The sequence below is a fragment of the Lissotriton helveticus genome, chromosome 5_1 (assembly GCF_964261635.1).
Source record: "Lissotriton helveticus chromosome 5_1, aLisHel1.1, whole genome shotgun sequence".
Taxonomy (NCBI): domain Eukaryota; kingdom Metazoa; phylum Chordata; class Amphibia; order Caudata; family Salamandridae; genus Lissotriton; species Lissotriton helveticus.
Genome location: NC_136065.1, coordinates 849,002,723 through 849,029,947, shown reverse-complemented (window position 1 = coordinate 849,029,947; position 27,225 = coordinate 849,002,723). Strand labels below are relative to the sequence as shown.

Genomic DNA, 27,225 nt, shown 5'->3' with positions numbered 1-27,225 from the left:
CTGAAACCTGGCTAACAATCTTCGACACCTATAATGGACATTCTGGTTCCGCCCAATTACCTCATTATCAGGCTCGACAGATCAGGCAAAATAGGTGGGGGAATCGCATGCATCTACAGGAACAACCTCTCTGTTCTGAAAGTCAATTCCACCTCCCTACCATCCCCAACATCCTGGGAATACATCTGCCTCGACATTATCAGTGAGGGCAAACCGATTTGCTCTCTTCACAGCATTTACCACCCACCCAGGGACAACTTCACCTTTTCCCAACAAATCATGGATATGATCTCAACCAATGCCGGACGGCACCTCACCCAAATATACCTTGGTGACTTCAACCTCCACTGGAACGATCGCAAGGACGCGGTGGTAAATAGTCTTTAAAGTTTCCTCGATGCCCTTAACCTCACCCAAATATGCAACAGCCCGACCAACGAGAAAGGTTCTATACTCGACCTGATCATCTCCAAAGAAGACTCTATCCAACTCGAGTCCATCCAACCCTGTGACTGGTCAGATCATCATATTGTCACATTCTTCATCAATGAAAAAGTTAAAGTTAACCCGGCTCAATTCCCCAAGCCCAAAGTCTGGAAAAGAGACATGAAAAAACTCAACCCAGGCTCTTTGCCCCCTAACAGTTGCAATCTCCTACGCCCGCCGACTGGCGCTACGGACGTTCAAACCCTGACTGACCAATATCTCAACGCTATGACCTCAATAATCAATGAGGCTGCACCTATGCAGCTAAAAAGAGTCTCTACTAAAATCTCCAATCCATGGTACAACAGGAGTCTCAATTAGGATAGACGAGACATGCGAATGGCGGAGCATACCTGGAGATCAGCGCCCTCTGCAATGCACCTAAAAGATCTGAAGAAAAAGAGAAACGCCTACTTCAGGAAAATAAAACGCTCAAAATCAGACTTCTTCAGCCTCCAGCTCGACCAAGCAAAAAACCGCCCGAGAAAACTGTTTGAGCTAATCAAATCACAATCCAAGGGTCAACCCCAACCAGTCAACACTGTGCGTGAGGCACCCTCCTGTGAAGACTTCGCTGCTTTCTTTATCCAAAAAACTGACAACATAAAGAGCGATCTCCTCATCGACGCAAGCCTCTACTCCAAACCCCAGTGCCTAGCACCCACTGAACCAAAAAACAAGGCTACATGGTCAACCTTTGGCACATACTCGGAAAAAGAAATTGGCAAACTGCTCAGCACCCTGAAACCATCCAATCACCTCACGGACCCCCTTCCTGCTACCGCAGTAAAAGACTTTACCCCGGTGCTTCTCCCGCTCTGGACCAAAATTATCAACAGCTCTCTCCAACAAGGAAGCATACCTGACTCCCTCAAAGTTGGTCAAGTCACACCTCTACTAAAGAAACCTACAGCCGACCCCTCTGACCTCAACAATTACCGTCCCATTACCAATATCCCCACTCTCGCCAAACTGCTGGAAAAATGCGCACAACTACAACTGACTAAACACATTGAACAATTTGATCTCCTTAACCCTCACCAGTCAGGCTTCCGAGCAGGGCACAGTACAGAAACTGCTATGACTCACATAATTGACGACGCACTTCAAATGCTAGACCAAAACGACACCTGCCTCCTCATCCTTCTTGATCTCTCTTCAGCATTCAACACCGTTAAACATTAGAATCTACTAGAACTACTAAACACAAGAATGGGTTTATCTGGAACTGTTCTCAAGTGGTTCACTTCCTTTCTTCACAACAGGTCGCAGAAATTCAAGAGCAACAACCTGATGTCCTCGCCAATACCTGTAACGCTAGGCGTCCCCCCAAGGATCCTCGCTATCCCCAACTCTGTTCAACCTAGTCATGGAACCTCTCACTACCCTGCTACAAGCATCCAATGTACACTTTCACATGTACGCTGATGATACCCAACTTTATCTCAAACTACAGTCCCCCAAAGACATTTTGCTCTTGAACTCAACGATCAGAAGCACCCAATCCTGGCTTGCCGATAATCATCTCAAACTCAATGCCCTAAAAACAGAGTTCCTTCTGATCTCACCTCCAGCGAAGATCTCCACCACCCAAATCTGGCTTAAACACCTAACCGCACTCAATGTCCAACCCACCATCGTGGACTCAGCAAAATCTTTAGGCATAACACTTGACACCAATCTCAACATGCAGCAACATATCAGCAAGGCAACAAAGGGAGCAAACTTCCAGATCAATACTCTGAGGAAAATCAAACCTTTCCTCCCAACCAAAGACTTCCAAACCGCAGTACAAGCACTAGTCATCCCCCGAATTGAATACAGCAGCATCGCCCTCTGCGGACTCCCCCTAACTTCAACCGCACCCCTAAGAGCTTCTCTAAACGCTGCAGCGAGACTCATCACTGGATCAAAAAAGCACTCCCATATCACCCCTGACTTGAAATCCCTGAATTGGCTGCCTTTTGAAGCCAGAATTCATCTGCAAATCGCCTGCATGACACACAAGGCGGTACACCTAAACTCACCCGGCTACCTCGCTCAGAAACTGACAATCTCTGGCGGAGTTAGAAACACTAGAGGCACAAACAATCTTCTGCTGAAACCTCGAAGATTCCGGAAGCAAAAAACATATAAGCGCTCCTTCTCAGGAATGGCGCCTAGGATCTGGAACTCACTCCCTCCCGAAACCAGGCTTATCTCTTCCACTACACTCTTTAAACATGAAGTAAAAGCTATCCTCATGGCTAAATACACTTGAACTATTATCTCGAACTCTGGTAAGACTATGCACCGATCTGTACTACATGTTTGATCCCTTTGCTTATTTGTATTGTTATCTTATTACCCACTTGATTGGCATTGTAGCCACCTACTTATACTGTTTGATCTATTGATATATCTGTCTGACTATGCTCCCTCATGTACCCCTCTTTGTAAAGCGCTCTGATATCTGCAAAGATCTTGTCCGCGCTATATAAAACTTTCAAATAATACCCATCTGGTGCTAGCCAAGAGGAGGAATGCGTTAAAAAAAAATAGTCTATTCGAAATACAAACCCATCTGTGCCTGCCTCCAAATTAAACACTTTTCCAAGTCTTACTAAAAGACATCTATATTGCTAGTCCACTATCCCCTTTAAAGGGTTATCTCATGTGTTATTAGTAAAGTCAGTATGCTGAAGGAACGTTTTATGGTTTGTGGGAGCAGTACATCACCAGAATCTTAATACAGGTGAGGTTAATGGAAAGCTTGAAGAGGATATTAAACAAGCATTTACAATGCAATGGTCTCGTCTTTGTTAAAGTCAGAGTTATTGGCATTGCAAATGTTATTGTTTTCATTTATTGTTGGGTTTTTTTAAACCAATAAATATATGGTATTGTCATTTACAATGGCAATGGCAATAGGTAAGCATTAGAGAGTATTAGCAGTTAATAATAGTTAGTAGAGAGTGACTAGTTGATTAATAGAGAGTGTACTTGAGTGGAGTAAGAGTGAGTTGTAGGCAATAGTAGTTAGTGAGTAGTGTAGATTAGTGGAGAGTAGTATAGAGTGAGTAGTAGATAGTGTGTAGAGAGCGTGTAGGATTTAGTGAGTAGTAGAGAGTAGTAGTGAGTAATGACAAGTACTAGATAGAAATAGATGTAGTGTAGTGAGTTATAGATAATATATGGAGTAGTATATCTATTTAGTAGAGTGAGTAGCAAATTACTTTTAAAATAGAGTATATATTAGAGAGCACTAGTTAGTACTTTTTAGTACTAGAGTGTAGTAGAGAGTAGTAGAGTAGTAGAGAGTGAGTATAAAATTGTGGATAGTGTAATTTAGTGAGTTGTGAGGAGTGTGACTTGTATGTAGTAGAGAGTAGTTAGAGGGTGTATTAGAGTGTGATTAGTTGAGTTAGTAGTAGTGTGTGAATTGAGTGTATGAGAGAGCAACGGTCTTGCCTTTGCAAAAGTTAGAGCTATTGGCATTGTAAATGACAACATTTTTATTTATGTGTTGGTTTTCAAAACAGATAAATAAATGGCATTGTCAATTACAATGCCAATAGCTTAATCTCTCGCAAATGCCACACACAAACACACAGACCCACACAGAGCCCCACCCATATACACACCTACAGAGCCACACACAGAGGCACACACACACACAGAGCCACACAGCCACAAACAGCCACACACAAACAGCCACACACACACAGAGCCTAATTCCAAGAGCCAAGCAGACTCCATCCATCCAGTCAACTAGTGGCTGAGTCAATCTATGCATCCACCCACTGGCCAGCTCCATGGATCCACCTGTTGACTATATGCACCAACTGACTATTTCACCCATACATTGGCCAGCTCCATCTTCTATCCATTCACCCATCCACTTACCACATCCAGACAAATACCCACCTACTGAATTGTCCAACCATCATGCAAATCCACCCATCCAACACCTAACTCAATTCAACCATGAAACTCCTTCCAGCCACCCAGTGACTTGTGCATTCCACTAACTCCATCAATGTAACCACCATTCATCTCCAACCACCCACTAACTCATGCATCCACTGAACTCCTTCCACCCTCTGACTCCATCCACCCTGCCACCACTGAACTCCTTCCACCCATTGACTCCATACACCCAACCACCACTCAACTGCGTCCACCCATGACTCATACATCCACCCAACCACCACTCAACTCCACCCACCAACTGATTCATACATCCACTGACTTAATTTCTCGATCACAAGCATTGCCTGCAGCAAACACAAATGCATGATGTCTCCTATATCTTGCAGATTGCACAATATCTACGCATCGTGTGTTTACACGTTCACAAGTGGCCCGGTTTGCCTATCTGCGACTCTTTAGTCATCCGGTTCACTAATGGGGGCCACTTTGATTTTAGTGCCCGGGTCTATTTTTTGTCCTAGTCTCACACTGCCCACACCCCCTTCACACTCCCCCCCTCACGTCCCTCGCACTCACGACTGAACTCTCCCCATCTAACAGTTTGAGCCCCGCAGCAGCTCCATTCAGTCCCCAAAATTCCCCAACTCACCTTTACCAGCACCCTCTGGGGGGCCCACCGGAACCGCGCAACAAGTTTGGTAAACTTTGCGCACTCCCCACTCGGCGCCAAAGGGACGGCAACTCAGCAAAGCGCGTCCTGCCTGCTGTCCTGGGGACGACGGACGGGTGCCTGCAAACATCCACGTTTCACAGTAGTAGCCAGGGCAAGGGAGGTCTGCACTCACCTCATCTGTCCAGGCTGCGCCCCGGCCCCCTCCTGCGACAGGGCTCCTCTCCTCGGCCCCCCTGTCTCCCCCCTTCCCTCCTGTCGCTCCTCGGGGTCGCTCTCCGTGCTCCAGGTGATTCAAGTCCAACAGTCTCTCTCACACGCCCTCCCAAAAAGAAAAGAAAAAAACAGAGGCACAGAAGGGAGAGGAAATATGCAGGAAGCTGCAGCAGCAGTTAGGCAGGCACAGGAGGAGAGAGGGGTGCGGACACCAGGGCAGAGTCCCCTGGTGTTACCTCTTATCCTGCTCTGCTGGGGAGCACTTTCCTTGCTTCTGGCAATATTCCTGACTTCTTTCATGTTTCCCGAAATGTCTATTCTGTACCATTTCAAATTACTAATGTATATTTATTTTTCCCGGAATTAGACAAGAATACTTTGTAATTTTGTTAGAGGTGGGACACACGCAGCAAGATAATACACTTTACACACTCGTACAAGCATGTTCTGTGATATCGGTTTGTCCTAAATTAACATTTTGTCACACTCTCAGGCCCTTTTTCTCTCTTTTCCTTCCCTCCTTGCCTAAAAATCTACAAAAACAAACCTTAAACAAATATTGAACGAGAACAAAATGAAGTTTTGCCTCTTCTTCCAGTTTTTTTTTTTTTGCCCAAGAGGGGCCAGTTTGTTTGTGCGTGATTGGGATACGAGGAATGTTTTAAGATGTGTGTGTGTTGAGCCGTCACGGTGTAGGCTTGCAGGGTTAAGAGTCACATCTGTGTGTGACACTGAGCCAATCCGGCAAACCCTGCCGTGGAGACACAAAACAAGTGCATAGTCGAATACGTCGTCATGAACGGAATTGGAGTTCATGCCATCATTCAATGGGCTTCATAAAAAACAAAAGTACTCGCGGGTGATGAGCGATACGTTAAGGCGGGCTGCAGGCAAATGAAGCCTCTTACTCCAACAGGGTCAAAAGTGGGTCACACGAGTAAACCAAAGTCCCAAGGACGCCGTCAGAGCTATTGCGGCTCGCCCTTACTGTGAAAACAGGAAGTGTGTGAGATGTGGGTGGTGAACCAGAATAGATATAGAGAGGGGACTTCGGAAGCGAGGTCCTGTATGTACTGTGCGCGAGGTAAACGAACGGGGAGACGAATAAAGTTATGTGCTCGTAAACAATCTGGAAAGTAAAGTGAACATGTGGGGTAAAAAAGTGGAAACAACCAAATAAATGACCGCAACATGTCAAAACGGAACATTGTGAAAAAGCGCCAGACAGACAAGAAAAAAAGTTAGTCGAGAAAAGGAGCATCAGGAAACGTCACTAAGCCCCATCCTTTGCAGACTGGGGGGCGTGTTTTTCTTTCTCCCCATTTCTCCATTGGCTGGAATGTAAACAACGGGCATGATTTTGACTTGTTTACCATTCCAGCCAATGGAGAAGAGGGTAGAACAAACCTAAAAAACACACCCCCCAATCCGAAAGGGGTGGGGCTTAGATGGAAAGAATGACGTCACTGAGACCTCCTCTCCAATGGATGGCTGCCGTTTAGGAGGCCAGCCAATGGAGAAGAGGGGCGGAGTTTACCCTCGCTACTCAGAGTCATTAAGTCTCGCTAGCGAGACTGCGCATGTGCGCAGCCTGCGCTAGCCGAGACCTAAAAAGGAGCTCACTTCACCCATCACCATTAGACCAGTCTAAGATCGTCACAAGGAGAGAAGAAGTTGACTCACTCACCCAAAATATGATGTTATAACTGAACAGCAGATATTTGTAACAGCAGCTCACTTCCGCAGTGGAATATCGGTAATAGTGCATCTTCTAAAGCAGCAAAATCTGCAAACAAAGAAAATGAGAAACAAATGTTAAATGAAATACCCAAAATAATGATTGTCTCACAACTGAAACAGCCAAGAAAGAACGCCCTGTTGTCAACTGCATCTACTGAGGGGTCAGATCTAGTATGGCAGAATACACCTAGCTTTTAAGTTGTAGCTGTGAATTTCTCAGAAGCCACATAGAGACCTTCTACTCAGACGTGTACAATGTAAAAGGTGTCACAGTTTCGAATAGGCATTTGAAGTACACAATGGATTACCAGGGTTCCTTCTATAAGAATGACAAACCCAGGGCAGAAATAGGATTTTTAGCATCTCCTTCCTACTTTTGCCACATTAAAATACTCTATGAGACGTTCTGGAAGGATTTGCAGATTGTTTCCAAGAAAAAGTTATCACACAGGTTTTACACTTAATATCTGAAAGGGATGACAACATTTAGAGGCAATGCGACGATTGTCTTTCACACTGCGGAGATACACCTTTCCTTCCAAAGCTTTGAATGGGAAACAGATTGGCCTCTTGCAGCACACACAGAATCTAGCCATCTTAAGGATCAGAGGGTGTCTCACAGAGCAGACGTTCTTGGCAACGGTTTTATCCATTAACTTACTGCCTGGTGAGGAAGTAGCCAAGCATCTGCAAAGCCAATAGGTCACACCTTTATTACCTACTGGGTTTGCCAATGCCTTTTGGCCATGCATTACAGCCTCAGGCTTTTGCTAGATGACGTGCAGAAAAGAAGTAGATAAATAGTAAGACTGAGGCTGCAGTGGTAGCGAAACGCAATATAGCAAGATTATGGGGGGCACCGACCATACTGAAAACTTACTAATTGGAAGCAGGATCTAGACTGGTGCCATCAGGCAGATAAAATTCTGTCTAAAAGTTGAGGTTGCCCCAAAAAAATGGGAAAAAATGTGGAATCCATGGGCAAAGTACAGGACCTGATGGGGCAGGGGATGGACTACTATCTATGGGTGTATGGGGTGCCACATTCACAACGTATAGAAATTGTAAACCTTGCTCCTATAATTGTCAAACCAGGTTTTGATTATTACATATTGCTTGTATTAGTGGACCGCACATATGTTTCAATAAAAAGAAGTTACAAAAAAAGGTAAGACTGAGGTTTTTGTTATTTAGTCTCTGAGGATTTCTCCAATTTGTTACATTTCGCAGGAGTATCTCCACAGTAGGGCTTGGAAACATCATGATTCCCTGGTGGGATCATCTACTTTACATAGGGGAATCAAACTTGCATCACTGCAAATTTTCCTTTGGGAGTAAGGAAAGAGATAATGGTTTTGACACGAGTGGCCACAAACCCCAGAATTACCATCTCTGAATTGCTGATAATAAGGACTTGGGAGGTTTTTTTTTCATTCTAAGATCCTTTTCATTCCCCTAGTTAGCATTGTGGTAGCCTTCATATGAGCCCTGCGTATGTAGTCAGCAGGATAAGAGTCAATACGGTAACTTCAACTGCCAAGTTGTCTATCAGACACGGATTCGTAGTATATAGGCATTAGGATGTTAACAATGCTCCAGTTACGTATGGCAATGTAATGATTTGCACCAGTCACTATGACATGTCTTTAGCAAGATGCCCTATGACTGGATGAGATGAAAGGGCGTGCTACAGACATGATTTTTTGCTTGGCAGCAAAGGGTGTTTATATAGCCCGTTCTATGCTACAGTCAATATCACTTCTACAATGTCAAACACCAATGTCACCTCTTCTAAAATGTCTCTGTAGCATTCCATAGGATTTAAGCCACAAGCTCCCCACCCCAAATTTGATACTAACTAATCAACTATGTCCCAGCCACATCCACTAAAACAGCAAGTCATGAAACAGAAACAGTTATCGGTATTCGGGAGGCCTCCACCGTGATGAGGTGGGATGGGTAAGAAGAAAAAACTTTAGAGGAATCAAATCACTACGGCTTTAATATAGGTATTATTTGTTGACTTGGTATAGGTGGAAGGGAATACCTTGACCAGCCTGACACTCTGGAGTACTGTTAAAAGGCTACAGAAGCACTAATACAAAAATCCATCCAATAATGCCAAAAAGTAGAAAGTGGACAGTGAAAAGAGACAGATATGTTGCACAAAGCATCTCAATTCTGGAACTCCTACCAGCAAGATCTCATCCCTGTCAAGTGGGTGTTATTTAAGGAAACAAACCAGGACAATCAAGAAACTGCCACGTCCAACAGGAGGTAGCCTTTTGAAAGTTTCCAAATTATTCTACTGAAGCAACTGAACCCAACATGGAACCCAATATGAGCTTGAGAAACTACAGAGTGAAGCGTTGCATATAAAAGTGTCGGTGAGGTCAGAGGGATGAATCATGACACATTTACACACCATGGGCATACTTGCCTTCCTGTCCCACACCTCAGCAACAAGATCTAGAGAAATGCTTCTAATTAAGCCATTTCTAAAGAGGTAATAACAGAGAAACAGAATCACAGATGGGTTTTGATTTCAGTAGCAGCAAAACGTCAGCAATTCGAGGGTTTATATTTGCCATCTCACGAGACGTTTTTGCAGTTATACACACTGGCAGAAATAATGAAACTCTAACGTTCTGTAGCAAAAAGCAAATAAATATACACTCAGCTCTACCAATCATTACCTCCAGCCCACTCTTGACATATTTAGATCATTCTCACCAGTGTTTCATATTCCCCTTTACTTTCATTCTAATGTTGTTCTCCGAATCTGCCCATCTTTACTTTCACGGACATGTTGCCTTCCTTCATTTTCCAAAACGTTACTTGTATGTGCTCACTATCTCACATGGCTCCTTTCTATTGTATTTCCAATCCTTTTGCACCTGGTCCTCCTATTCTAGCCATCTTCATTTTCATTTGACCCTTTTATAGGTGGCCGTGAATGCTCATACCTACACTTATTTACTTTCAAATCCCTAGCCCCCACCCCAGTTTTCCCATATATAGTTCCGTTGCTTTCTGAACAGGCTCTACACGAGCTTGCTTCCAGTGCTCCACATCTCCGTTTCCACCACTCCCAATATCCCATTAGAACCTCTCCTCTTGTCCTTCCCATATAAACATTCATTTAATTGGGTTCCCACCTTCAACCCTCCAATTCTTTTCTCTCAAATTCCTTGACTGCCTCAACTCTCCCCAACTTTAGTCACAAACTACATCTCTATATACGATCAAAACATAGCAGCAGTCCCCATACGTGCCTCTTCCTTAGGAATGCCCTATCTTTCATCCTATACTTCATGCCCACCCTCTTACCGCCAGAGTCGCTAACCACTATCTAGATGGCAAACAGTTACATGCAGACACTGCACAATTTTGTAGGCAGGTTTTGGCATTTATAAAGGGCAAACCAAGCTGCTACCAATAAAGAACTGCCTACGGTGCATGGTCCAGTTGGCATACATTGTGGGAGAGGACCGAGGGAGGAGGTAAAGCAAGTGGAAGAGGTGAACAATCAATCAGCCTAAAATACTGTTCCTTGAAGATGTGAGCTGGAATAATACTGGATAAAATACTGGAGACCACCGGGATAAAAAAACAAGTAAAATGCAAAGCGGAACGCAATGACGGCACAAGAAATGTGATTAGTACTGATGCTTACAAAAAATAAATACAAAAGTGCATGCCTGGCACTCAAAGATCAAGAGACTGAAACACAGAAGAACCTAAGCAAAAACAAAAACTACTATGCTTGACCAAGATCACCAAAATAGGTGCCCCAGTTCGTCTTCGAAATTTTGCATGCGATTGTTATAGCTGTGCATACACATTTTGCATTTTTTGTTTATTTTTGGTGTCTCACTTCAACGTTTAACAGAAGGAACCAATATGTTCGGTCAAAATAACATACAAGCAAAACTCCCGATATGCCAACAAAGGTCAGAAAAAGTAAGGTCCTAGCTTTTGTATAGGCTTGGTGCTTCTGTTATCCTTGGTTCCAACGTTTCAATGTCGACAGATTATGGAATCATGGCACTGAAAACTGCTCATACCATGCAGCTATATGAAGTAGTACCATGGCTTTGCAGCCTTATATGCGCATTTTTAACATGCATTATTCACCATTTCAATAGCCTCTTGGTGCTGACAGAAAACAATCTATTGCACATGAGAGATCCATAGGTGATTCTTACTGTGAGACTGGACATGTCTTGACTCTAAGGTATGCAATCTTAGTTGCTAAGCATTTACAGGTCAAGCCACAATACATACTTAGTTGCCTAGCCAGATTTATCTTTTCTAAGAAGAAAAATAAAATCAATACAAAAATTATCCTAAAAAAAAAAAAATCATATAGAAGGGGGAGGTTCTGTCTGACACTCTCATTGATTTATCTTTTTATATTTTGCTTACACACACCATGTCAGACAGCACGTGTTGAGGGGTCAACCTACTGCGCATGACGCCTAATCGTCTAAAGACGAATGAAAAGTCATGTACTTCAGTGCAAGGGCTGACTTGCCTGGGCTGATAGTCACTCCTTCACCTTTGTGTTTGTCAAATGTTTTGAACATTGCATACGTTTGCAAAACTTGTCGAGGCCATAACTACTCCTATCTATTTTGGTATCCTCTAGCACACAACAATCACACATTATACAGTCCACAAGCTTACCTGGAGCAGGGAGACAACACAGTCAATCGGTACAGTCATGCTATCTTGGTAACTGAAACCTGGCTATTGTCTACCCCTTCAGATGTCCTAGGCATCCGGATCCGTACTACAGCACCCAGCATAGTGACCAATCCAAAAGAACAGGTATTGTTGTCATCTACAAATTAACATGGACTGACGTTGAGCTCCACTCCCACACACCACTGCCATCTCTTTACAGCCGAGACTAATACCAGTAAGGGCTCAGTCCCGACTCCACCCAACCCCCAATCCCTTTATGACTTCCAACTTCATTACCACTCCCTTTATGACTTCCAACTTCATTACCACAGACTGAACTGGCTACTGTAAACCTCTTGTTCTGAAACTTTAACCACTCAAGTAACACAACAACCAATACATTGAAGGAAGCTTTTTTGCATACTAAAAAACTGCCAAGATCAAACAGCCTGCAACTTTATCAACCAACAGAAAAACATCAGCTAGTTTCAGGTAAACAGCCAAGCATCAACCACACCTGCCCTGCACTACAGCTCCTCAAATAAACTAACCACAAAAGCCACCAGCTTCGATTTTCTCCACCTCTGACTCTTCAAAGCAATCAAGCACAGTGTAAACCCCCCCCACCCAACCCAACCATATATAATTAAACGGAAAAATGCAACACCATCAACAACTTCTTCAAAAAGAAGATCTCAATTACAGAAATCAATGACAGGTCCCAGCCATCTCTCAAAGACTATGACCTCAGAATAGACTAATGTGAACCAACTTCTAACCCCTCTTCATGGAGGACCCGTAAAGCCTTGATTCAGCTTAAAATCACTTAAAGTGAAAGCGGCATTTTCCAAGTTTCAGTACTGGTGAACACCTCTAGTGAAAACCTCAATCTATTCATAAAGAAAACTACTGATCACTCCTGCATCCAACATTCTTCAATAAAGTCACTGGAACACTAGCTACCACTCAATTACATATAAACAAATCAAGAACAACTTCCTCCTCAAAGACTACCTGCCTGGATGCAGCACCAGACAGCCATCTACCAATCAGCTGAGGCTGCACTTCAAATCCCTGATAATAACCCAGGTCTCCTCAACCATCTAGATTGCTCTGCAGTTTTTCACACCATGAGTCATCAACCACTACTTCGAGTGGCACATAGCAGATGCGACGTCGCTCCTACCTAGCAGCAAAGACATGGAATAAGCTACTTTTCATCCACAGACAGCTCAATCTCTTTCAGAGTTCCGAAAGTCCCCGAAGACCTGGCTATTCGGCTAATCAACTGGATCCTGCCAGCGCCTGGAAATACTCACGGGTGACAAGATGCGCTCTACAAATCTGAATGTTTACATAGTACAGTTGCGGATGTAACTAACTAAAACGTCAATAGAGATGACAGACAGGGGGAAAGCACCATAAATAAAAAGCTGCATGCCTGTGTTAAAAGTAGGAAAGCACATTGCACAGATAGGAATAATATAGATACAGTTAAAAAAATATAATAAATAAATAGTGCATTGCAAAAAGCAGAGGACGAACACGTACTTGATACATGCTCCAGGTGGAGCTAGCACAAGAAAGGAAGAAATGTCTGCGGGAGATAAGCTAGCAAAAGATTACAAACGAAAGTGACAGCATATACAACTAATGGTATGCTGTGGGCGGGTTGTAAACCCACTTAATTGTACACAATATGTCTCGCAGCAAATCTCATTTGCTATGTACTCAGGACCTAAAATCAATTTTGGAAATAACACCACCTGCCATACAGACCATGCCTGAATATCTTATTCGTACTTGTCGCTCAACCACAAGAAGACAGTTTGTGCGAATAGCCAGAAACTTTCAACCGGAATGTATACACAAGTACCGGTCAACAATAAACGTTAACAACTTAATCACGCAGCTGGTCAGCTGCACCAAACTTGTAAAGTTCCACATCACTACCACTCTCAGCATCAGGGCACACCTCTCAAAAAGACACAAAGAACTTGCCAACATTTAAAAAAATCCCTGCAAAGTGAAAGCTTTTCTCCTTGAAGAACACTTAAACAACTCTTGTCCTATTTCAAGTCGAAAGGAGGTACACCTTCTTCACCGAAGGTAAAGAATCACATTTGATCCCCAGGCATCTGGAGCGCCCTGGACACCGCTACCTAACTAATCATCGGTGTCAGAAAGTTTGTCAAAATCTTACTCAACGTCAACGAACTTTGTGTGCTCCATTTAACTTAAACATTTCCTTAAAACCCAAAGCCTTATATCTGCATACTCAAATAAGTGGACAATCAAAGATATATCCACTTGAAATGAAGAATCATTAGTAGTATTATACAAAAAATAGCATGCCCCCAGGGGGCGGGAGAGGTAAAGGTTCAATTAGGTATCTAAATTTATGTCTGAGGATTATATATCATCAAAATTGCATTAACACAACAACAACCACATTAAAAATCAGTGATGGGACCACTACTATAGTCCGACAATTAGGGCACATAAATCTCATCAATTGGAATGACAGACGAATTCACAAAAAGTGTTTGGTAAAAATTCTGATATACAATTTATTCATACAATTGTTACATAATTCATAATACAAATCACAATATTAAAACATTGATAAACAAATAATCTAAAACAATTTATCAAGAATAAAAAAGAATCAAAGAGTCGACGCGGCGTTTCGGTTTTCTTTTTGAACACCTTCTTCAGGACTGATTCTAAACAGTTAAAAAAGCACAGAATTACCATCCACTTTAATTTTTACACATAAAAAGTTTGTCTGTCATTCTATTGTATTAACCCACAGTGACATCTTTTCTAGGTGTATAATATTCCAATTTTGTTCATATCTGGTCGCTTCACATATTATACAACCGCTATTGTTATTCTCACTGTATATATAAAAAAAAAATTTGTACAGCATATCCATCTCCACTCTATGAGATATCACATTTTTTATTATTATTATTATAAACACCTTTCCCCTGTTTTACTTGTTTACCTCTCTCTGAGCCATATGGCCCATGCTACCAGCCCATTACCGCTTTATTGCTATCGTTACATCTAGTACAGCACGCTTACCTTATTCCAGATGGAGATAATTATCTCTACTGGATGGTGCTGGTTCGATTTCGTTTTTATGGGTTTTTCTATGATTTCCCCATTCCGAAATATTTTGCTGAATGTGCAAATTCTTGTTGTTTCTAAATGGAAAAACAACATCTGATCTTGATCGTATATAGATATTTATTTTAGGTTTTCTCACGTCAGTATTGCACTACTTTATTTGTAGGCCAAGAGTTGTATAATGACAAACTACCTATGCGAATCAGGGGTTATCTCAGTGTTCCTTAATACTGACATGAGAAAACCTAAAATAAATATCTATATACGATCAAGATCAGATGTGTTGTCTTTCCATTTAGAAACAACAAGAATTTGCACATTCAGCAAAATATTTCGGAATGGGGAAATCATAGAAAAACCCATAAAAACGAAATCGAACCAGCACCATCCAGTAGAGATAATTATCTCCATCTGGAATAAGGTAAGCGTGCTGTACTAGATGTAACGATAGCAATAAAGCGGTAATGGGCTGGTAGCATGGGCCATATGGCTCAGAAAGAGGTAAACAAGTAAAACAGGGGAAAGGCGTTTATAATAATAATAATAAAAAATGTGATATCTCATACAGTGGAGATGGATATGCTGTACAAATTGTGTTTTTTATATATACAGTGAGAATAACAATAGCGGTTGTATAATATGTGAAGCGACCAGATATGAACAAAATTGGAATATTATACACCTAGAAAAGATGTCACTGTGGGTTAATACAATAGAATGACAGACGAACTTTTTATGTGTAAAAATTAAAGTGGATGGTAATTCTGTGCTTTTTTAACTGTTTAGAATCAGTCCTGAAGAAGGTGTTCAAAAAGAAAACCGAAACGCCGCGTCGACTCTTTGATTCTTTTTTATTCTTGATAAATTGTTTTAGATTATTTGTTTATCAATGTTTTAATATTGTGATTTGTATTATGAATTATGTAACAATTGTATGAATAAATTGTATATCAGAATTTTTACCAAACACTTTTTGTGAATTCGTCTGTCATTCCAATTGATGAGATTTATGTGCCCTAATTGTCGGACTATAGTAGTGGTCCCATCACTGATTTTTAATGTGGTTGTTGTTGTGTTAATGCAATTTTGATGATATATAATCCTCAGACATAAATTTAGATACCTAATTGAACCTTTACCTCTCCCGCCCCCTGGGGGCATGCTATTTTTTGTATAATACTACTAATGATTCTTAATTTCAAGTGGATATATCTTTGATTGTCCACTTATTTGGGACTTAGAGTTTTTTATAACTTTGTTTCCCCCCAGTCCCATATAAGTCTGTGTGGGGTCCTCCTTCTCTTTAACATTATATCTGCATACTACACCTTATAAGGCAAGCACGATGAGGGTTTCATGGTACTCGCATCATCAAACTCATCACGCTTAAGATAAAAAATAAAGGAAGGGGAATAGAAGATATAGGAAACCTCCTAAATAGGTCGTGATTGATATCAAATAACATGCCTTCTCATCCCTGATTTGAATCTTGTCCTAGTCTATCGCTCGCTTCCCCCAGACAGAGGGAACACTGTGGAAGCCTGAAGCACCCTCCGACACCCCTGGACTAGTGGCACAAGTCCCCTGCAAACTGCAGCTAAAACAACACTCCAGATCCAAAGAATCGCTGGTCATCGGGCCATCCGAGGGACTGCCAAATCCAGATGGTCTAGTGAATTGTGGGAACTGTAGTCCTGCCTTCCACAAAGTTACAGGCAGTTACCACGTTCCCCAGGACCACTGGACATCCAAGTTGCTTTCCGCTCTACTTATTGCTGCCAAGGATTGTTTTTCGCCAGTCCGGCAATCGACCTCTTCACTCGACGCTGCATTTAGAGGGAACTCCATCCAACCTTCAATTAATGTCAGCAACCACATCGTTGTTGTATTGTTACTTCTTTCCCCCCTGCAGCACTGTTTCAGAATAAAAGCAGCTCTCCTGCGGCTGCCGTTCAGCACCAGGGACAGCGGGGACAATTCTGCACCCAGTCTCCACAGGCCATGTAACATTTATTGTGGCTTAGTCCTGTGACCCTCATCACCTTTGCCCTGCAAGGGTACCACGCAACTAGACCTGCAAGTGACCGCTTATCACTAGTGTTTTTTTAAATTGACCGCAATGATAGAGTTTCACTGGTTTATTCTGCACTGATTTTATTGTTCTTTAAAAATCAATAGCTCCGGATATATATATATATATATATATATATATATATATATATATATATATATATATATATATATATATATATATATATATATGATATTCCATTGGTTTTGGTGTCTAAATTAAGATAAAAATACAATCTTTTTTTTTAATAAATTGGTGTCAGACTTCTCTCAAGTCGTGTCAATAAATTAACTTCCATGTTGGTACTCTGAAATGCTTAACAGGTGTTCCTCTAGAAAAGCCTGACTGTGCTTTGCCACACTACCAGGACTAAGCTAAGGGTATACAAGTGTGAATCCAAGGACCATCTTTGGGGTAATGTGATAGTATTACAGGTGAGGTCTAACTCCCACACCACATAACACTCCACTTTCCGACACAAGACACAAAAGCTTCTCTTACTATGCTGGAACTTTCTCTGGACCTAGATAGGGCAAGCTCCCACACACCAGCTGTTCAGGATGAAAACCCTATTGATGTATATTTAACCCAGATGATCGACCAGGCTTTTCCTGTCTACACCCCGTTTCTCATCCTTCCTTCTCGATCACCTCACCTTTGTGCAGTCGTTTATTGCTTTGTACCTAGACCTGTGCCTTATAATTCCACATACAGACATTTTCAAACCATTATACATAACACTCACTCAACAACAACGTACAGAACACAGGAAATAATGATGCTGTTTTGTAGAAACCAGACTCAGTAGTGCATCCGCCTTCCTTTTTTCAACATCTGTTGTTTTTCTTCTTATCTCGGTATGTCAAATTCTCGAGGGAGGATGGCTTGGAGCTGCAGACAAATGTTCTGCGATATGGCACGAAACAATCTGCCCACACAAAATATATGCCCTAAAAAAACAGCTTGACATTTATGTTCCTGTGTTTTCCATCACTCTTCAAGTTTCTTAAAAAAAATTATAAAATTTACATTAAAACATCGTCAAAAATCTTACGCATAAAACATCACAGACACTTGACAACAACCCATAGATTAGAAAATAGTGACATATTTTTTGACCACTGCATAAGTGTTTTTTCCCAAGCAATAGAAGAAGGAAAAGAACAGACTTGATGACAAAGACAATAAGTATTGCATGCTGAATGCCAATACAGACCTATTGGCTTTGCCAGAGCTTTTTGCTATGAAGCGTACCTGAAAAACATTTTTTTTAAAGGAAAAGAAGCCTGATGACATATACATGCCTTATCACACATGTACAAGTATGCATCATGTCACTACAGCTGCCCACTGTGATGCGGTATGGATGTGTATGTGTCACCACACATGATATATGGCTTGATTTGGCTGCCATTTTGCCCAAGATAGCAGAAGCTAATCGTGGAGTTGCAAATACAAATATAATAAACCTGCACAAAAGCACACTTTTTAAAAGAAGCAGTTGGGCAGCAAATTGCAGCTGCAGCCCCCGTCACCCCCCCTGAAATGTAAACATTTTTTTTTTTTAATAGAATAACATTTTGCGATGGGAGAGGCTGTGGAGCAAGGAGGGCGCTAGTGGGAGAGAATTCACTACTGTGGCAGAGCATCTGGTTATAAGGATGGAGGGAGAGCGACAGAGGAGATTGCTGCTGGGAAGGAGAAATTAAAAAAACATAATAAAAGGCAAAAAGAAGTGATGCAGAGATCGGTTGGGTAAGCAATAGATGAGCTGTTGGGAGGAGGGAGCAACACAGCGCTCAGGGGGACAGGTATCGGAGGGTGGAAGCTGCAAACAAGTGAGAGAACAAGAAACTACATGAGGTCCCATGGAGTGCTGTAAAAAAAAGAAAAAGTAGTTCCCTGAAAGTGAGCCTTCCCTCCAATCAAAATGATGTTAAAGAAGTCATGTTTCAGGGAAGGAACATCTCTAATAAAAGAGAGAGGGACCCAAAAACCCAAAGGAGCAGGGTACCAAATGACACTTGTCAGACAATGAAATGCCCCTCTGGTAATTTCAATCCTAGGCACACACTCAGCTCAAAATATCATCCATACATATAGCAACAACAGTTGTAGAAAACAGCCAAAATCGGAAAATGCAGAATTGTTCAAAATGCGAAGCAACTAGTATATGTGTGGTAAAACCATACAAATTTATTAAAAAGAGAAATAACCAGCTCTGGCTAGTAAACAATAATCAATGCACAAATACATTAAAAATTCACAATTACATTGACAATATACATCATAATAAAAAACATAAAAGTTAAAAACAATCCTATGGACAGAAGAAAGAAATAATTCCTAAGAGCCAAGGGAGAGCTACAAAAGTGTACTGGAGATCAATCCTGATTATTAATTGTGCTTTTTGTGTCAGGTTTATTGTCTCCCAACCGGACTCAAAGTAGTTCTCCCTTTCTTGTGTATCAACGCGTTTTGGTGGGCAAACAATTTCTAGCCAACACCTTCCTCAGGATAATAAGTTATACCATCCCATTAGAACCATAGAGGCCTTAGTCATTCAAAAACACATTCGTATCGCTACCATCCTCCCACTCTATATGGTAGGCTTCATCTATATCCTCACCAGCACGCTTAATATAAAGCTGCGTCGCTCGTGGAATATAAATTGGGCGACCGTAATACGTAAGTTGTGTGGCCCTAAGTTCACTGACGTTATGTTGACGAAAACCACGACGAGGAGTTTGTCATCAGTTGAAAAAAACTTGGCCAGTAAATGTTAGAGCTTGTCATCGGTTGTTGACAACTGGGCAAAAAATGTTCGAGCGCCCTCTGAATGAGGATTCCCGCAAATGTCTAGATACACCTGATATATCAATCTACTGGTGTGGAATCCAAGAAATAGCGTAGTCCTAATTAAACACACCCCACGTCCAGTAATGTCCTTGAGTAAACGGGGCTCACGCCTCCACGTCAATTGGACGACTCGAACCACACATGTACAAGTATGCATCATGTCACTACAGCTGCCCACTGTGATGCGGTATGGATGCGTATGTGTCACCACACATGATATATGGCTTGATTTGGCTGCCATTTTGCCCAAGATGGCAGAAGCTAATCGTGGAGTTGCAAATACAAATATAATAAACCTGCACAAAAGCACACTTTTTAAAAGAAGCAGTTGGGCAGCAAATTGCAGCTGCAGCCCCCGTCACCCCCCCCCCCAAATGTAAACTTTTTTTTAATAGAATAACATTTTGCGATGGGAGAGGCTGTGGAGCAAGGAGGGCACTAGTGGGAAAGAATTCACCACTGTGGCAGAGCATCTGGTTATAAGGATGGAGGGAGAGCGACAGAGGAGATTGCTGCTGGGAAGGAGAAATTAAAAAAACATAATAAAAGGCAAAAAGAAGTGATGCAGAGATCGGTTGGGTAAGCAATAGATGAGCTGTTGGGAGGAGGGAGCAACACAGCGCTCAGGGGGACAGGTATCTGAGGGTGGAAGCTGCAAACAAGGGAGAGAACAAGAAACTACATGAGGTCCCATGGAGTGCTGTAAAAAAAAAAAAGAACAAGCATTTACAATGCAATAGGTCTCGGGTTAATTAAGTTTGAGCTATTGGCATTGCTAAATATTGCAACACCAACTGCAACAAAAGTCTATACATTTTAGGCCAAATAAAGTGTCTTTATTTTTGTAGCAATGGTGGCATGCTGCGCTTTAGATGAATATGTTTAAAAGTAAAGTGCGCCATACTGCAATTGCTACAATAGTTAATTGTGGATGCATTAACAATTGATGTGTGCACTGATGGATGATGGTGTATGTCTGTGCCTGTAGAAATTGTGCACTGATGCTGTGTGGTTGTGGTTGTGTATGGTTGTGGTTATGTGTGTGTGTGTGTTTGTGTGTGTGTGCACCCACTGCATGCCTCATGTTTACAATTATACACATAATGTTTAGCATACATCTCTCTGTGCATAACAGGTGCACGACACCTGCCTCTGTCTGTAGACAATGTGCAACCTTCCTACCTGCCTCTGTACACGTCATCTACATCATTTTGGAGCCTGTACACGCCACGTGCACCGAGTTTACATATGTAGGAGCCTAGTGCATCACGCATACCAGCCACACCCACCTCGGTATATATCGTTTGCGTTCCCATACCCTCGGATGTACGCATCCCCTTCCACACTTGCACACAAAACACGCACACGCTGTTTAGCAGGCTACCGCCGCATGTGTGCAGTATTCCGTTCAGTGATTTTACACTCAAACGGGGCTGCTGAACCTATGGCTGAGCTGCTGCGCCTGTAATCCAGCCCCTCGCTCTCAGAGGGTGAATGCCTCGGGCCTTTCATGCTCCCTGTGGTGTGCACAGTTTTCAGGAGCGGGGCTGCTAGTCCCTCGGAGGGTCATGCTGAAGAGGCGGCCATTGTGTGTCAGAGGCCGGGGCGGAAAGGGATACATGTGCAGAGGGGCGCTTAGGACTGAAAATCGTGCTTTCCTCTAAAGACGGGGCTTCACACTAAACAGGGCTTACCTTAAACAGGAGTGCCGCATAACTGCCCGCATGCCTCCCCACCCATACAGTTGTAGGGGAGTGCACTTCCCTCTGACATGGCTGTTTCCATATAGAGGGTTCACAAAGTTCAAACTTCGAGATTTGAGGAGAAATAGAGGGAAAGCGGACACCCGGGATTTACACTCCTGGGGGCTGATCTGCAGAATAAACAACTCGCGTTCAAGACCCCAGCACATCATTAAGTCACGGCGCCTACTTCCTCCCTCCCCCTGCGCTGCTGTGGTTGTGATGCCCCTACTGCACCTGGAGGCTGAGCAGTGAAGAGACTCTATAAAGATAGGTCGAAATGCCACCCGCTGAGAGCCTGTCACTCGCTGCCCGAGTCCGGGGGCAGATCACACATGGCAAATGCGAGCACCCAGCTTCCTCGCGAGTTTTAAATTGCCCTGACGAGCACCTCTCGTGCAGCACCCTGACACCTCCTTGATCTTAAGTTACTGCACATACTCTCTGATTTCAAACTGTATATATATATCCCGCATTTAACGCCACTCTCTCTTCTGCAAATCATGCTTAATGTATCCATCCCAAAATTCAAATAAAACAGCTGCTTACACCACAACACGAGTCATCTAGTTACTGGAGTAAAGCTGGCATTTTAAAGGGGTTTATACTATACACATGCAGTCACTGGGTGAATAGTGATATTTAAAAGGGGTTTATATACACACTTTCACTGTAGTAAAAACTATAACAACCTAGTGCAAGTGTGCATGTCAACTTAAATAAATGTCGAAAAATACTAGCTTTAGCGGTTTTTTTTCTTGTGTCAAAAATAAATGTGGATAAATACAGGTAAAATGACCAAAAATAAATACGGATAAATAGACGGAAATGGGAAAAAATAAATACCTTAAAAACGAGAGCCCTACTCTTGATACATGCACAACTGCCATCATTGCCTCATGTAACGTAACCTTTGTTCTTGTGTTTTGAGTATCTGCCATTTAGTGCAGTATTATACGGTCTCTATTTCTACGTTGTACGCTTTTGCAACATACACACGTCACTTTTTCTCCTCTCGTAACGTATCGTTTGCTACATCTTGTATTTTGTTTGCTCTCGATACATGCACAATTGCCACTATTGCCTTATTTAACGTAAAGTTTGCTTTTGTAACATGCTGACTTGCAATTTTTCCTCTTGTTTCACTACTGTTCCTACTGTGAAGCGCTCTGACACCTTCGGGTAAAGTCCGCGCTATATAAAAACGCATAAAATAAAAGCACCACTGAACGTTTACAAAGAAAGCGCAGCCTGCAACGTCCAACCCGCTATCCGGACTAGTGAACACGTTGGCCCCGCCCAGCGTTTCATCACTGAATAATAGGTCATGACTCTCTGACGGGCAACGGTCTCGCTGGACTTGAAGCAACCAATCGCTACCTTTGCTACACCCAAGTCTGGTCCCAAAAAACATGCATCGAGTCTAGTTATTGGTTAATAGTAAAGTCTCTGCAGTACAGTGTCCTCGAAGGGCCAGCGCAATTTTTGAAATTTGGAAGACACCAACCATGCTTATTGCATAAAGGCTTATAACTGCTGCTGTGCCGGCCACGTGCGTTGACAGCGGATTTCATTTTTGGGAGTTGGCGTTTAAAGCGGCGAGACTAAATATGAAAAGTGCCATGGGGAGGTATATGTGTAGACTACAAGGAGAGCTTTCTTGGAGTGGGGTTTAATATTGCTTTCGGAGATTCAGTGAGGTCATTTGTCTGTATGAAGAAGGATTTCGCTTGCGGCTGTGCGAATGTTAAAGGGTCTTGGAGGTGCATTGTATGTTCCCTGCCTCCGGACTCTTTTAAGGGATTGCTTGGAGAAATCGCCGACGCAGCAGAGTAGGGTTTCCTGCACGCGGGTGTCCGCGTTATATTTTGTTTTAACCGAAGTTAAACGCTTACCTTTCCTTCTTAATTGAGTCTTGTGAATAATCATGGGAGCTGTTAACAAGGTTTTGCAAGCATGCTGCCATATGATCTAGCAACAGTGTAACGGTGCTTGAATTCTTATGGGCCAAAGCGATGATTAGTAATGGTGTTTAAAGTGTGAAATTAGATAATTAATTAATATAAATGTTGAGTGAAAAAAGAGTATTACTCATGCCTAGATTATCAATATATCCTGTCAGATTATCGTGCTTGGTGTATTCACTCGGTGCATAAGAGACCAAATAGAATCTAGTTCTGCAGGGCTTAACCGGCGAGTACTTTGGTCCTCAGACGCGTGGGGCAATCCATTGAGTGTTTTTTTAAAAAGTTGCCAGTGAAGTCAGAAGACGTAGGGGAGGTGACGACAGACGCATTGGAAGCGAAGCTTTTATCGGCGCCGCGCGCTGGTATGCAGACTCCCCCTGCATTCCAGAGAGGGAGAGGCGCGCGACGCGATCCGCTCTGCATTGCCAGGCTCTGGAGACAAGACCTGGCCGCGCGCACAACGTTATCCTATGGGAAAACGCTGCGCGCGGCCAGGTTTTGTCTCACTTCGGTGTTCTCAGACTGCTGAGACGCCGACAATAGTTCTCTGGCGAGAACGCGCTTTCAGCGCGTTACTAGCCGAGACCTAAAAAGTAGTTCCCTGAAAGTGAGCATTCCCTCCAATCAAAATGATGACCCAAAGACCAATGTAAATAATGGGGCTTTCCGTAATAGGTACTGGACTACGGACAGCTAAAAGTTTTCTGTAGGCAATATGTAAAATCTGAATGCTTACCTTTCCCGCCTGGAGCTTCCATATGCCAAATATGATGCAATACATGCAATCTAAGACTCTAGCTACCTGAAAACTTGGAATACTGCTGTGAAGCAATGATCTGGTAAAATGTATCAACTACATCAATACAGCAATACAGTAATAACCAACTGAAATAGGGTGTTATGAATATTCCATATTTTAGGAGGTCAAAGAATCTTTGTATTAGCGCGTAACTTAAGCCTTTTGTTGCATTTTTGGGAAAACAGTGACAAAGGGAGAAAGCAGGGACGTAAAAGAACTGTTTAAAGTTAAGTAACGAGACATAAAATGTAGAACTGTGGAAGAAAGAGGCTTGAGGTGTAACCGAGAATTGATACTCTTGGGAATGGGCAAACATGGCATGACTGCACTGGTGATGAGCTCCTAAGAAAGCCTTCCTTTCGTGGCACTTATTTATTTGTTTTGACAAATTAAGTACTATTTAGGGGGACCCTCGCGTAGTGGCACCCCTTGTAGTAAATGTGCATTATTTTGCTTGGATCTTATCTACGAAAGGTGGTTCCTCTATTTGCAGTGCATACCGCATTTATCCCTTCATATTGCAAACTTGCAATGGTTTCTTCCAAGCCAGTAGATTTTGACAAGTACGATGACAAACGGACTCAACCGTACACAACCCAATGAAAACGTGAGTGCTCCTATAATATACCTTCAGAAGAATACTGTAGACCATGTGTCTAAGGAGTCACTACATTTGATTGGTCACATTTAGGCCAGAGAGGATAAAAGAATGTTTCCTCTAGTAACACCAGTGACATATTAAAAGAGTTTCTTTTCACATGGGCAATATTACTGACTGACTCTACTAGGAAATTCATAAATATAATGTTCCAACTACATTGATTATCAAGCTATGTAACGGACCATCAAGCATTTTACATTTTTGACATAAATATTTAGCTTTATTAAGTTCTTAGGGGAAGTGCATACCATTGAATAATGGAGGAGTCCAATGACAGGAGAACGGTCAAAATGATTTACATGTGGGCTTTTATGAATACAGTTCAAAGAACGTCTCTCCTTCCATAGAGTAAGACCCTTCACCATAAGCCTCTTTATTTTACAAGTCTTTTAAATGTATGTCTTTTATCATTCAATCCTCCTTTATCATTGCCTCCTTTCGTTCCTTCTTTTAGTCTTCTTTTACTTTTCTTGTTCAGCTACTAATAACATTAAAAATGCCATGAACTGGTCATAGTAGTGGCACGCTGTACCATACTGCCATACAAATACATGGGATGAAATACCCTTCGCCATATGTTGTAAGGATATTCCAAGTCACTGGGGACTCCCTTGGCCAGATACAGGTACAAAGCCAAAGGTGCATTGGTAACATCAGGTACTACAATGATCTATGGAAAACCCCAAAACAAAGTGGCAGATGTTGGGCGTATTAGCTACGGCAAAAAAGAAACTTGAATCTGCAGAAAATATTTTACAGTGCATTCCAGGAATCTGATTCGGAGTCAGGTTCTGCTGAGTCCGGGGCGCATCGAGGGCTACCTGGCACGTGAGACCTACAAGGGTGAGGAAATTCTGAAACTAAGGTTCTCCTGTATTATGAAGTAGAGGTTAGAAGGAAGAGACAGGAATAGGAACAGTGAAAACCGAGGAGTGCTAGGGTAGGAAAAGAGGCTTACGTCAAGAGCGAGTTTGTGGGGATGGGTGCATCATGGGCTACGTTTGTGGAAGTGTGCTACACAAATAGCCAAAATCTGCAAGATAAAGGATTTTCAAATTCAATTTGAAATTAACTGGTAGAAAGAAGAGTGACAGCTGGACTTAATGGTGGGAGTGGATAATAGTGAGAAGAGTTTCACAAAGAGTCCTTATTGGGTTTTATGGGGCACAAGACCTGCAAGGCCTACGGGCCAAATAAATTGTTAATATAAGATGTAGGAAGAGGAGCATCAACAGTAAATATTTCGGGAGGAGAACACCACAAACATTGCTTGTGATGTTGCTCACTTTCCTGAGATAGGGATACTAGCAGCTATTTCAGACACTGGGAAGATCACTAAACAATTGATGAGACCGTACAGCCATATGCACTGCCCAGTCTTTTTGAAACGTCATTGCAAGGCTCTTGCCTCGGGTGATGTTTAAGTATTACATAAAACATATATATAAGAAATGTTGTACTATGAAAAAAAGGATAAGGAGCATATAAACAACCTGAAGTGTAAGAAAAAAGGTATTAAGAAAATTGATAATTGGATGAGTGCTAAAAAAAGGAAGCAAGAACGCACATAATCTGTGGCAGGCAAAAAGCACTAAAGAAAAACAATCAGACAATGAGATAAGAGCCAGAGTTCTCCAGCTAAACGTTAACCAAAGAAGGAAGCTTATTCTTGTGCAGAACAAACTACTCACAAGGGTATGGGACTGAGCTTCTGCCTCAAACAACTCTTCCCTAGAACTACAAAAATTGCCTATGCACACACTCACAAGGGTCATTTACATTGGTAACAGTAAACCGCAAAAGCACAATTATTAAAACAAAGACAACAGGCATTAATCAGAATTCTTGACACTAGGTATCCATGAGTTTCAAGGTTTAATCGTTCCAAAAACCCGCCAACACGTGTTTCGTCGCGCTAGGAACAGAGTGTCCGCGACTCCTCAGGGCTGGGAAAGATACAAACATATACAAAACTAAAATATATGGCATACAGTGTATAGCAATTGTATAGCATCCATTAAGATTAATTAGTGCCACACAGAATGCAAATTTGTCACCCAGTGCGGCCGACACGTCTCTATATGGTGCACGCGCTGCAGTGGTCAATAAACTGTCCCAGAATAGTATCTGGTCATGCATGCATCAACTTCACCGTCGGAAAACATCACTCTGGCATTGCGTGAAAAAACATTGCTGCATTATAAAGATAAGCTCCACTATGTGTACGCCAAGTGAACCGGGGCAAGAATCAAGATCATCTACCGTGATTAGTGTCCTT

The 27,225-nt window shown here is 42.3% G+C and overlaps 1 protein-coding gene across 3 annotated transcripts in view; it reads right to left on the bottom strand.

The window, feature by feature from the left end:
• TSPAN14 (tetraspanin 14) overlaps positions 1-27,225 on the bottom strand; it is a 330,168-nt gene that overhangs the window by 208,310 nt on the left and 94,633 nt on the right. For all 3 annotated transcript variants that reach the window (XM_078643329.1, XM_078643331.1, XM_078643330.1), the window contains one exon: positions 6,972-7,070. In XM_078643329.1, the coding sequence (XP_078499455.1) occupies positions 6,972-7,052 (81 nt within the window). In that variant the 5' untranslated portion in view covers positions 7,053-7,070. The remainder of the gene's footprint in view (positions 1-6,971; positions 7,071-27,225) is intronic.